The sequence below is a fragment of the Geotrypetes seraphini genome, chromosome 4 (genome assembly GCF_902459505.1).
Source record: "Geotrypetes seraphini chromosome 4, aGeoSer1.1, whole genome shotgun sequence".
Taxonomy (NCBI): Eukaryota; Metazoa; Chordata; class Amphibia; order Gymnophiona; family Dermophiidae; genus Geotrypetes; species Geotrypetes seraphini.
Genome location: NC_047087.1, coordinates 282938216 through 282949946, shown reverse-complemented (window position 1 = coordinate 282949946; position 11731 = coordinate 282938216). Strand labels below are relative to the sequence as shown.

Sequence of the window (11731 nt, the reverse complement as noted above, 5' to 3'; positions counted from 1 at the left end):
GTATGTGTGTGTTTGTGGTGCTTTTCAGCTCATGAACTTTAATTGTCATCACTTACATTACGTATGGTCAGTGAGAAATTGCACTTTCACTTTAAATGATAAGACCTTAATAACGGATGGTTAGGGAGGACCTGTATTTGCACTTTATATTTATATCTACATTTATACTTATAGTGTTCTTTATGGTGCTACAGGCTGCATTTACACTGTATGTCTCATTCTGGCCATATATTTTGTATTTCATGAAGCATCTTGCACTTTGTATTTCCTTTATATTTATTGATTAGGTATTTATTCATTTGTGGTGCTATAGGCTGCATTTGCACTGTATGTCTCATTCTGGCCATATATTTTGTATTTCATGAAGCATCTTGCACTTTGTATTTCCTTTATATTTATTGATTAGGTATTTATTCATTTGTGGTGCTATAGGCTGCATTTGCACTTTATGTCTTATTCTTGCCACACATTTTGTACTTTATGAAGCACCTTGCACTTTGCATTTTCTTTATGATTATTTATTAAGCATTTATTTATTCATTTCTCTCATTTGCACTTTACACACAGACACTGTTATATTTTATATGTATATCTATAGTATTTATCATATTTATTATATTTATTGTCGTATGTATTAGGAAAGTTTTCATTCACAAGGTGTGTTTTCAGGGAAAGTATGTATGTATTGCCCATTTAACCCCTTTTCCTTGGTGTAAAAAAGTCTATTTGGTTTTGGGAGTATGTGGAATTTTGCATGTATTCTTTGGCACACATGGACTATATGATGTATGAGGCTATTCTCATTTAAACTGCGGGCTAGTGCTGGTCACCTTTTGAGATATTGCCTGAGCCAGAGATCCACGTTCATTCACTTATGAAGGGCTCATACTGATGTCCATTATTTATTAACTTGTAGATTTGCCCCATCTCCTTAGACTTTTTCTCCCCAAGGACCAGGTGTGTTAGCCAATTCTGTATTATTCTTATTACTTTTTGGATATTATTGGCTATTATCCATTTAGGGTATCTTACTTGAACTATAATCTGAGCAGGAACAATAACTAGTACCAACAGAACTTGGCATTTTATTGTTACTATTATTCTTTTATAAATTATTTATTTCTGTACTGCTACCTGTTATCTTTATGCTCATATTCAGTGGTTCTATTCATTTAAATGGCTACACTCAGTATACATAAATAAAAGCCTATTTGAGAGCATGGAATCAGATGTTAATAAATCAAAACAAAAAGAATAAAGTGATACCTCTTTTTATTTCACAAACTTAATCCATATATACGGTAACTTTGTCACCATTCATGCATATAAGGTAGACACTGGCTTAAATTTTAATCAGAACAGTTTAATTTCATGCTTTACCTATATAATCTATACAAGCCTCCAGTCTGTCCTTAGCTTCGCCTCCAAGTCTATGCATGTTTTATCCATAAAATTATTTTTAAAACCAGAGTGAATTAAAAAAGCCTATTTACGCATCAGCATGGATGCTGTTCTCATAACTCCCAATGCATTATTAATAATTTCTGCTTTGGTGATAAACCACGGTTAAGTATTTATTTTAAAAAAATTATATTCCCCTTAAAACTAAGCATATTACAAAATACATACAACATTATGACATACAAACAATATAAAGGCAAAAACAGGGGAAAAAACAAAACCACAGACACAAATGTATCAAAGGCTGAGTGGAATTGTCCAGATCAGAATGATGTGCACTAATGAAAGTGTCCTCCAATGCATCTGATAATATAGGAATCTTTATTCATCCAATAACAAAAAAAATACATCCAATGACTCGACATGCACATGTTTTGGCCACCAATGTGTATATCTAGAATATATTCCCACTCTGATAGGTCTTGCCAGACTTCGAACAAAAAAGAAAGTAATCTAAAACTTCTCAAAAAGCGAATATAACATCAGGTAACAAGCGTCCCGCTGCTAAAAATGAAGAAAAAGACCTATCAGAGTGGGAATATATTCTAGATATACACATTGGTGGCTCTCAAGACTCCTGAGAAAGGCCTGTTGGCTGAAACATGTGCATGTCTAGTCATTGAGTCGTTGGATGTATTTTTATGTCATTGGATGAATAAAGATTCTTATATTATCAGATGCATTGGAGGACACTTTCATTAGTGCACATCATTCTGATCTGGACAATTCCACTCAGCCTTTGATACAAACAATATAAAACATATAAAAACAAAGCAAATCTTTAAAATATAACTGAGACCTGGCATCAATGACATTAGGGTCCTCCCCTGATCTTCTGGCCTGTGGGTGGGTACCTCCAATTGCAAGATTCTAGCTGCATTTAAAGGTCGCCACATACATGCAAAAGTAGATCAAGTGACCTCTGATGCTCCTAGCTCTTGCATCTGTCAGTTTAAGACTAATTGCATCAGCCTGGCAAAAGCGAGGAATGTGTAAAATTCGGATCCTATTCGTACACCCTTAAAAATCTGCTCATCTCGGGGTGGGGGGATCAGCGTAAGTTAAAATGAGAATCCCTGCAGACCCGCTTTCTTTTTAAGGCCATGCAGTTTAGCTCTGTGGGGTCCGCGAGATCCTCTTTTTAACTTCTACCTTTGCAGACTTATTTTCTGTTGTTGGGTGGGATTGCTGGCACTGAATTACTGGAGTCTCACCCTAGTTCTCCCTTTTGTCCAGCTTTTCTGCGCCCCCGGTGTCCCAATTGCCTTCTACCTGGAGGCCCCCTCGGATCCCGCGGAGCTAAAGCGGCCGTGACGCGGGATCCGCGGAGATCCTTGTTTTAACTCCCGCGGACCTCACGGATCTTGCTCACCCTCCAGGTAAGGAGATCTTTTTTAAGGGCGTGCGAGATCCGTACAATCCGCGTTTTACCCAGTCCCGCAAGAGCGGCGGCGCTGAACAGGAGGCGGCATTCGGACGTCTAGGAGGATCCCGGGTGGTTGAGCACCGAGAGGCTCCTGCACTCGCACTCATGAACCATGCAGGAACTACTTCCATCTCCTCAGCTCTCTCTCTCTGTCTGCAAGTCTTTGAGATCGCCCGCCGCTTTCCTTCGCCAGCGCCCGCCTTCCTCTGATGCAAGCTTTCCTTCGACTCTCCTGAGTTGCCGTCCTCTGACGTAACTTCCTGTTTCCGGCCAGGCGGGACGCGTCGGAGAGAGAGAGAGGCTGTGTCAGAGGAAGGAGGAAGTGTGCGGGATTGGTGGTGGGCGAACTCAGGTAACAGTTTAACGGTAGGAGGGGGAGACGTAGACCGGGGAGAGAGACGGCAGACCACGGGGAGAGGAGACCGGTCGGTCTTCTGCTCTCCGGTTGTGCGTGAAGAGGGATGCTCGGCGTGAGAGCAACCGAATGCGTGTGACTCGGTATCTCTGTCAAGTCCCATTAACGCTCCTTGTGATTTTGGCCACGTTTCTTCACCCTCAGCTGCCTTGTGCACAGACTTAGGGGGGTAGTTTCACTGTCTGAAGAAAACAAAAGTGCAGCACCCACCTGTGCCTGAACTTCAGCATAAATATTAGCGTCACCTAACTTTATTGCACATGTTTGTGTGAGGCTAAGAGTATACGCAGAACAGTGGGCGCGGACGTGTGCTGTCAATTTGATTTCTTTCAGACGCACAGAATGAAGCTACTGTCAACTTTCTATCTTTATTATTATTTTTTTTAATTCTTTATTCATTTTTTAATCTTACAAGTGTACAAATAATAAAGCATTTAAAATTAAATACATCACTTGAATTTCTTTCTAGTATAACATCAAATAAATAAATTTATTCCCTTCCCACCCTTTTCTTTAGCATTCAATCAAAAATATACAAAAATAAATATTCTAAGGTACTAGCTGTGTTTATACCCCCTCCCCCCCAAAAAAATACTGGTAATAAATTCCAAAATCTGTCAAGTGCCACAACTTAACAAAAGAAAAAATTGCATTTTGAAGAATAATTAACAAGAATACACTTGATAAATTTGCCATACTGCGACAGACTGAAGGTCCATCAAACCTAGTATCCTGTTTCCATCAGTGGTCAACCCAGGTTCCAAGTATCTAGCTTAGAAATCAAATATTGCTCATCAGTACACTGAAGGTGGGGGGGAGAGTCTCAAAGAAAATTACTCCTGAAGCCAGGATTTATACAAAGGAATAACAATCAAATAAGGAATGACTGAGAAGAGCCAAATTCCTTCATGATACCAGCTACCGAGCTTCTACACTTGAGACTACAGCAAGCTCCAGTCTTCTTGCATTCAGAAATATTTTCAGCTGATATGGATCAAAAAAAGATATATTTCTTAGAGAAATATGTTACACAACATTTGAAAGGAAAACATAATAAAAATTTGGCACCAAGTGAAAAGACTTGCTGCCTCATTTATAAGAATTTCTTTCTACGCTCTTGTGTAACTTTTAAGTCAGGAAAAAAACAAATCTTTTGACCCATAAAAAGCTTCTCTTTATGGCAAAAGTATAATTTCATAGTATGATCTCTATCTTGTAGAAAACCAAAGGTTACAAGAAGGGTTGCACAAGTCACAATCTCTGATTCTTACTTTTCCAAGAATGCTGTTAAATCAAGACTGTCCTGTGATATATTACCAATCTCTAGAGCTTGCTTAACTTCATTTCCAGAAATTGAGGCTAAAGTTTTAGTTTTGGTATTAATGTAATAATTTGTTTAAAATAGCCTCCTTTGGTAACAACAGAACTTCTTGAAAATAATAACTATAATTTTTATTAAGCAATAACTATCGTTACGTACATTCATCTATGGTACTGCTAAAAAAACCCCCAAACAAACCAGCTTTCAAACAACTCTTCTACAATTCATGCATCTGTACCTACTACCGCCACCATAGCTTTAATGAGGACTGGTAAGATAGCATCATTACAACAGCGTTTTTCTCAGTGCACACTGGGAAGCAGGGAAGCAGTGAATTTGTGGGAGAAAGCATGGAAGCAGCGATTTTCAGAGTGAATGGTAAGCGATAAACTTTTTTATCGGTACAGTAAAAGGAAAAAGAACTTTAATGATGATGTAATTTTGGAGGGCGGAGTCAGCAGCCGAAAAATCACGAATAAGCGAATCCGCAGATATGGAAACCGCAGATATGGAGGGAAAAGTGTAATTTACCTGGTGTAGTTATCAATGTACACAGAGCATTTCTTTGTTCTCAGTTTAGTAATTGGGTGCTAACAAGCAATTATTTGTTAATTGGCTCCCATTAAGATCTGTATCTGCATCTTGCTAAGCGCTAGTCTATAAAGACACATGCGTAAATCTTTCAGCATGCATCGGAAAAAGGGGCGTGGCCATGGTAGGGGCATTCACTAAAGATGCACGCAATATTATAGAATTTGGGGAATCTGTGTCTAATTTACACCAAGTTTCACTTTGCATAAATCTTCATGTCCAAAGAATGGTGCTCAACATGAATTTTTTTAGTGTCCAAATTTGGGTGCCATTTACTGAATCTAGTCCAAAATGTAGGTCTTCAGTGGTAATTTTTAACAAAAATAATGGTACTAGGTCAGGTCCAGTTGCAGTTTTCACTTTCCACTCCAGTTACAATATTGAATACGGACAGGTCAAGCTCAGAAAAAGTCTAGGAGGCTGTTGCAGAAGCCCCCAGAGACATCTTTGGTGGCCGTCATTGCCTTTCTGTTTCTTTTTTCATGCTATTCTGCTTCTCTACTTAGACTCAGGACAAAAAGGGAAAAGTAGATAGGGGGAAGAGCACATGCTTGAAGGATAAGGCATTTCTCAATAGACAAGAGATTGCATTTGGAAATGGTCACAGCCTTGAGAATACTCACCAATAAAATCTGAAGCTGTAGGGATGAATATCATTGATACACACTGGTCAGCAATTTTATCGTCCCCCCATGTGAAGATATTTAGCAGCTATCCTTTTGATCATTAGAATCCAAAGTGGTCCTAGTTTAAAAATGAACGAAGGCCACTGCTCTAGAGTATGCCCTTCTCTGAAGGGTAAGACATTTTGACTTTTTACTGTCATATATGCTGACTTACTCAGGTTTTAAGTTCACTGGAAATAAAGGTACTAGTGAAGGTATAAGGTGTGAATGTGGCTTTGAATTTTTTTTTTTTCTACTTCAGCATCTCTAATTCACAAAATATTGATATTGTATAGTGCTTCCTTTCTAGGATTGTACGGCCAGGTTTTCTTATACAGAACAGTTGCAACTATCAAATTATTTTCCGTCATGCAAGCAACAGATAAAGATGTTGGTGCTATGGATGGTGTGAATGGGCAAGAAGGGAGCCCTTCGATGGCGGATTCACAGACAGAGCCTCCTCAGACATCCAACAAATCTCAGGCCTTTGACCTCTTCAACCTGGTTATATCGTACAAAAGACTTCTGCTTTACCTGGAGCCTCTTACTGATGCTTGGGAAGGAATTAAATATTTGCTCAGGTATTTCACATCTCAGCAAAGACTCTTTTGATTATAGCGTTTACACAAATTTGGTAAGCTTTAGTCCAGGGCTGCCCAATTCCGGTCCTCGAGATCTATTGTCAGGCCAGGTTTTCAGGATATCCACAATGAATATGCATGAGAGAGATTTACATACCAAGAAGGCAGTGCAGGCAAATCTCTCTCATGCATATTCATTGTGGATATCCTGAAAACCTGGCCTGACAGTAGATCTCAAGGACCGGAATTGGGCAGCCCTGCTTTAGTCCAACAAGAGAGGCTAACTCCCAAAAATTGCAAATACTCAGTCATAAAAAGGTTGTTTATCATGAATATATTGATTTATACCACAGTAGTATTAAATTGTCTACATGAGATGATGGTAATTTTATTGACAGCAGATGAGGCGAGAGTGGCCCAATGGAATAGCTGTTTGCCTCATTTGCTATTGTGATATAGGTAGAGAGGAGTGGGGTGACGGAGGAAAGCTGGAGCAAGCAGTAGATTTTAAGGATAGGGGGTGCTGGAGCAAGGTGGGAGTGAGTGCCATGGTGGGGAATTTCTTGAGGAAGCTGGGCTGGAGGGTCACTGGAGCAAGCTGAACCCTGCTTTACTGTCTAAAGTGCAGGTACATGCAGGCGATTAATGGGAGAATGAGAGACGCTGGCACCTGCAAGCAGGCACGGGGTAGGGGTTGGAAAGAGTGGTTTGCTGGACCCTGGGAGAGAGTGGGACCTGCTCCTCTGCTGGGAATGGACAGAGAGGAGGTATGTGGACCCAGGGGGAGGGATGGCTAGATAGACATGAAGAGATGCTGCCGGGAGTGGGGGTGGTGGAGAGAATGATTAGATGCTGGAGGAGTGGGAGAGGGGAAGGGGGGATAGATAAACTGAGAGGATGAGATGGGGAAAATGTTGGATGTAGACATCATTTAAGAACAATTCTGTCACCTAAAAGATATATGAGGCCAATATTCAGCACTCTTATTTCAGCTAGCTTCTGACTGACTAAATAGCACATAGCCAGCTATCCCGTGATATTTAGTGGGAGATAGCTATCTTCCGCTGAATATCCAACTTAGTGGATTGCCCAATGGCTGGCCATGTTGCGTGACATAGCTGATCACAGCCAATATTCAGTGGCTTGCCAACTAAATTCGCTGGTCAGATAGAGTCACCTAAAAGAGTGATGTATCTTTGGCTGTTGAGACTTAGCTGGCTGGGTGCTGAATATTGGCCTAGTCAACTATTTTTCAGACAGCCAAAAATAGACCAGAAATTCAATGCTGGTTGCTGGATATTGGTGCAGACATTGGATTTCTGAGTTTGTCGCAGGCTGCAGGAGATCATTAGTGATCTCCTGTTGTCTTGGGACATGGGGTTGCCACTGTTGGAAGCAAGATTCTGGGCTTGAAGGACCTTTGGTCTGTTCCAGTATAGCAATTCTTATGATGTTCTTATGAATGTTGGTAGGATATATACCTAAGAAAAAAACACCTACCATAGAATTCTGCACTACTGAGATATACCTAAATTGTTCTTTACTTGTGTCTCTTCTATCAATCTTTATGTTAGTATATTCAAATCTTCTAAATGTCTAAACAATATTATTTTAAGGGGATTAAAAAGCTGCATGGAGCTGGATGGCTTGTCTGGTATACTGGTAAAATAAAAACAGTCGATTATTCTGGTACAGAGTGTGAAAGATATATTGCCAGCTACAGAAATTTGACTGCCCAGGATATTGTACCTTATTCTGGTCAGATTTTGTTACTTCCTCTTTGGATCTGCACCAGATCCACATAGAAACATAACGCTATTAAAAAATAGCTGCCTATTAGTCACCCTGATGCAGCAGAAGAGATTATAGATGCAGTGTCTATTATAGTGTGGCAGTGTATTACAGTACAACAGTGATTTTTCCATGAAAAGCTGATGACAAGCAAATGGCAGATAAGTAGTTTGGCCGATACGAATTATTGAGATGATAAAATTGAATTGCTGGTTTGTAATTTTGTGTCTTGCTGTATTTTCTGAATTGACTATGCAAGGGGAAAATTCCCAAAAGTATATGAATATGAACTCACAATATGTCTAAGCGAAATATAATAAAGTAAAAAGGTAAAAAAGTAAAAATCAAAACATTAAATAATTGAGTTGATGAATAGGAAGGGTTGGGGTTTTTTGCCTATGATTTGACTGGGAATGGGTGAACTTATCCCGCTTGAAACCCAGTTGGGTTAATTGCTCCATACTCAGACTTTTTCACCCCCTTAAAATAATATCAAATTAAATAATATCATTCAAATAATACTGTTTAGACTTTTAGAAGATTTGAATATACTAACATAAAGATTGATAGAAGAGACACAAGTAAAGAACAATTTAGGAATATCTCAGTAGTGCATAATTCCATGGTGGGTGCGTTTTCTTAGTTTATACTATTTATGGACCATGTAGTCAGGCAATTATTTGGTTCCACTTTCTCTTGACACTTATTCTTTGACATATATTCTCAGACCCTACCCCTGGCCCTCCCATTTTAGTTTCCCCAAACAGCTGAGCCACTGACCACTTATGAGATGTGGTAGTGTCTTTTAGTAAATCTAGCCCTTAATGCCATCATTGCCCCTGACTTCTCAGTTCTATAATTTTGTTTTAATTGCGACATTGTTAAATAATATTATAGCAATAATTTTTTTTTTGTAGGTGGCAGATGCCCATATGTTCTCTTTTGACTTGCTTTGCCCTTAATTTCCTGCTGCTCACACTACATAAAGGTAAGGAATGGAGTTTTAGCATAATTACAGGTGGGTACAGAAATGATTAGGAGGTCAGAACCATGATCTGTGTGTTCTGCACCCCAGGCAAATATGGTTCCCATTTCCTTTCTCTTTTTAAAAATTGAGCTCACATTAGTTGTGAGAGGCCGATGTAGCATGGATCTTTTGGGGCTGGATAATTGATCAGTCAGGGTGGGGATGCAGAGGCCAGCAAGCCAGAGCATTTCTAGACAGAAATATTGGGAATGGCAACAGAGAAGGCAAAAATGATATTGTGCCCACCTCTACGTCACTGCTCTCCTCCCACTTTCAAGTTAGCCATAAAAAACACTAAAGAAAAACTTCCAAGATTTTTCTGTGCATAAAGAACTCCCCCCATCGTGTCCAGTATCAGACATCCAATAAAGCTACCATTGTAACTGATGGTTGAATGATGATAAGTCTTCTATATGGAAGTGAAGTCTAGAGAATGACACTTGGCTGGATCCCCACAGTAAACCACAGCGAACCTGGGTAGATCCGTGGGAACAAGGAAAAATTTGGACACTAAAGCAGGTATAGGAGCAAAACCTTTTACTGCTCCATGGGAGCAGTAAAAATCCTTGTTCCCACAGTAAAAACAAAAACCTGCCATCTCTATGTCTTCTTCCCTACCTCACCTTCTGCCCCTTTACTTTAAGGAGCTTCAGCCACACCATGAAGAAGAATCTTCATAGGCCTGCCTCTGAGGCTTTCCTTCTGCTGAGTCCTTCCTTGATGTAATTTCCTGTCTTTGTCAAACAGGAAGTTGCATCAGAAGAGAAGATCGGTAGAAGGAAGGCCCTGGAGCAGGCCTGTGAAGATTCTTCTTCGTGGTGTGACTGAGGCTTCTTAAGATACAACAGGCGTGAGAGGGGAGGTGGGGATGAAGGCATAGCACTGCCAACCCGCAGGGGAAGGGTGCCACTGGTCTATTGCCATTGCCACTGGACTGCAGGGAGGAGGATTCTGCTGGACTCGCTGAAAGGGGGAGAGGGGACTCTGCTGCTGCTGGACCCATGGCTGCTTCAGTTTTCTTGATAGTGGAGGGGATATTTGTGAGGGGGAATGGAAGTGGAGACAGGGATTTTGTTGATCCCTGTTCGGTATTATTTGTGATTTATAAAATGACAGTTGTACAGAATATTGTTTCTTTTTATACTTTAATAAAATGTTCTAAATATAAAATCTTAACTATTCAAGGCTTGTGCAGATGGGATCAGACAGAGCTGACAGGGAGAGAGCTCATGGGGTTGGGGCATGGAAGTGGACAAAATTTGTAGGGATGGTTAAGAGATGGGGACAGAACTTGTGGGGATGGGATGGGGACAGAGCTGTGGGAATGGGGACAAACTTTGTCCCTGTGCCATTCTCTAGATAGGATTGGACTGCATCTATTGCATCTCAATATAAATCTGCACCTCCAGTTCTGTAATGAATTGAGGGGTCCTTTTATTAAGCTGCAGTAAGAACTAATGCATGCTTACTCCAGGTTAAAAAGCACTACTGCATCCTGCGGTAATTGTGGGGTCAACATGCACTACCCACGTGCTAAAAAAATAGAATTTATTTTTTAGCTTAGGGGGCAAATCTTGGGGCAGAGAGTGTTCTGCCCTAATCAGTTAGCACAGCTACATCACTGTGCACTGATTAGCACATGGTTAGCAGGTTGAGCTTTTACCACCTACAAAATAGATGGTGTTAAGGGCTCATGTGCTACAGCACTGGCCACTTTTTAGCTTGGCTTGGTAAAAGGGCACCTTAATATTGCTCAACAATGGAGGTAAGACCATTCCTCTTATAACTCGCCATATCATACTTGCCTAAAGCACATTAAAACACTTGCCTTTCTCTGCTACAACCTATAACACAAATTTACGGTACCATAACAGTCATAATTTCCAGTATTCTATTTAATCAGGTCCTAGAGCATCAATACACAGGCCATCAGGAAAACAAAACAAGCATCATTACTCGTACCGTACCGTAAGTGCCAGCTATGGGGGGTGCAGTAGGGGACTGAGCACCTTTGATATTGAGCAGAAGGGGTAATTGCTGAGTTTAGGCGTTATTCTTGATTCTTATCTAACCCTTGTAAACCAGATTGATTCCTCGGTCAAAAAATTATTCTTTAGATTAAGACAGTTCAGATCAATCAAACCTGTTCTGAGTCAAACTAGTTTCAGGATAGTTGTACAAGCTATTTTGCTCTCATATTTGGACTACTGCAGCTCCCTGTATTACGGAATCATAGGGAATGCAAGACACTGCAGTTACTCCAAAACACAGCAGCTTGGTTAATCTTCAGACTGAGCTATTTTGACAAGGCTAGTCCATTATTGAGGGAATTACACTGGTTTGCAATAAAAAGAAGAACACAGTTCAAGATTGCATGCATATAGAGAAAATTCAATGGGACTAGTGGCTGATACAAAGGTTACTAACTCCCTTTTGCAATTTGGTGCTGAACT

General features: G+C 40.2%; 1 protein-coding gene across 4 annotated transcripts in view; it reads left to right on the top strand.

Annotated features, from left to right (window-relative positions):
- The first annotated feature begins 3134 nt into the window (after positions 1-3134).
- ZFYVE27 (zinc finger FYVE-type containing 27) overlaps positions 3135-11731 on the top strand; it is a 142646-nt gene continuing 134049 nt past the window's right edge. For 3 of the 4 annotated variants that reach the window (XM_033943000.1, XM_033942999.1, XM_033942997.1), the window contains exons 1-3: positions 3135-3239; positions 6190-6460; positions 9169-9239. In XM_033943000.1, the coding sequence (XP_033798891.1) occupies positions 6249-6460; positions 9169-9239 (283 nt within the window). In that variant the 5' untranslated portion in view covers positions 3135-3239; positions 6190-6248. Of the gene's footprint in view, positions 3240-3287; positions 3386-6189; positions 6461-9168; positions 9240-11731 lie in introns of those variants that run through there. The other variant, XM_033942998.1, reaches the window with a different exon arrangement.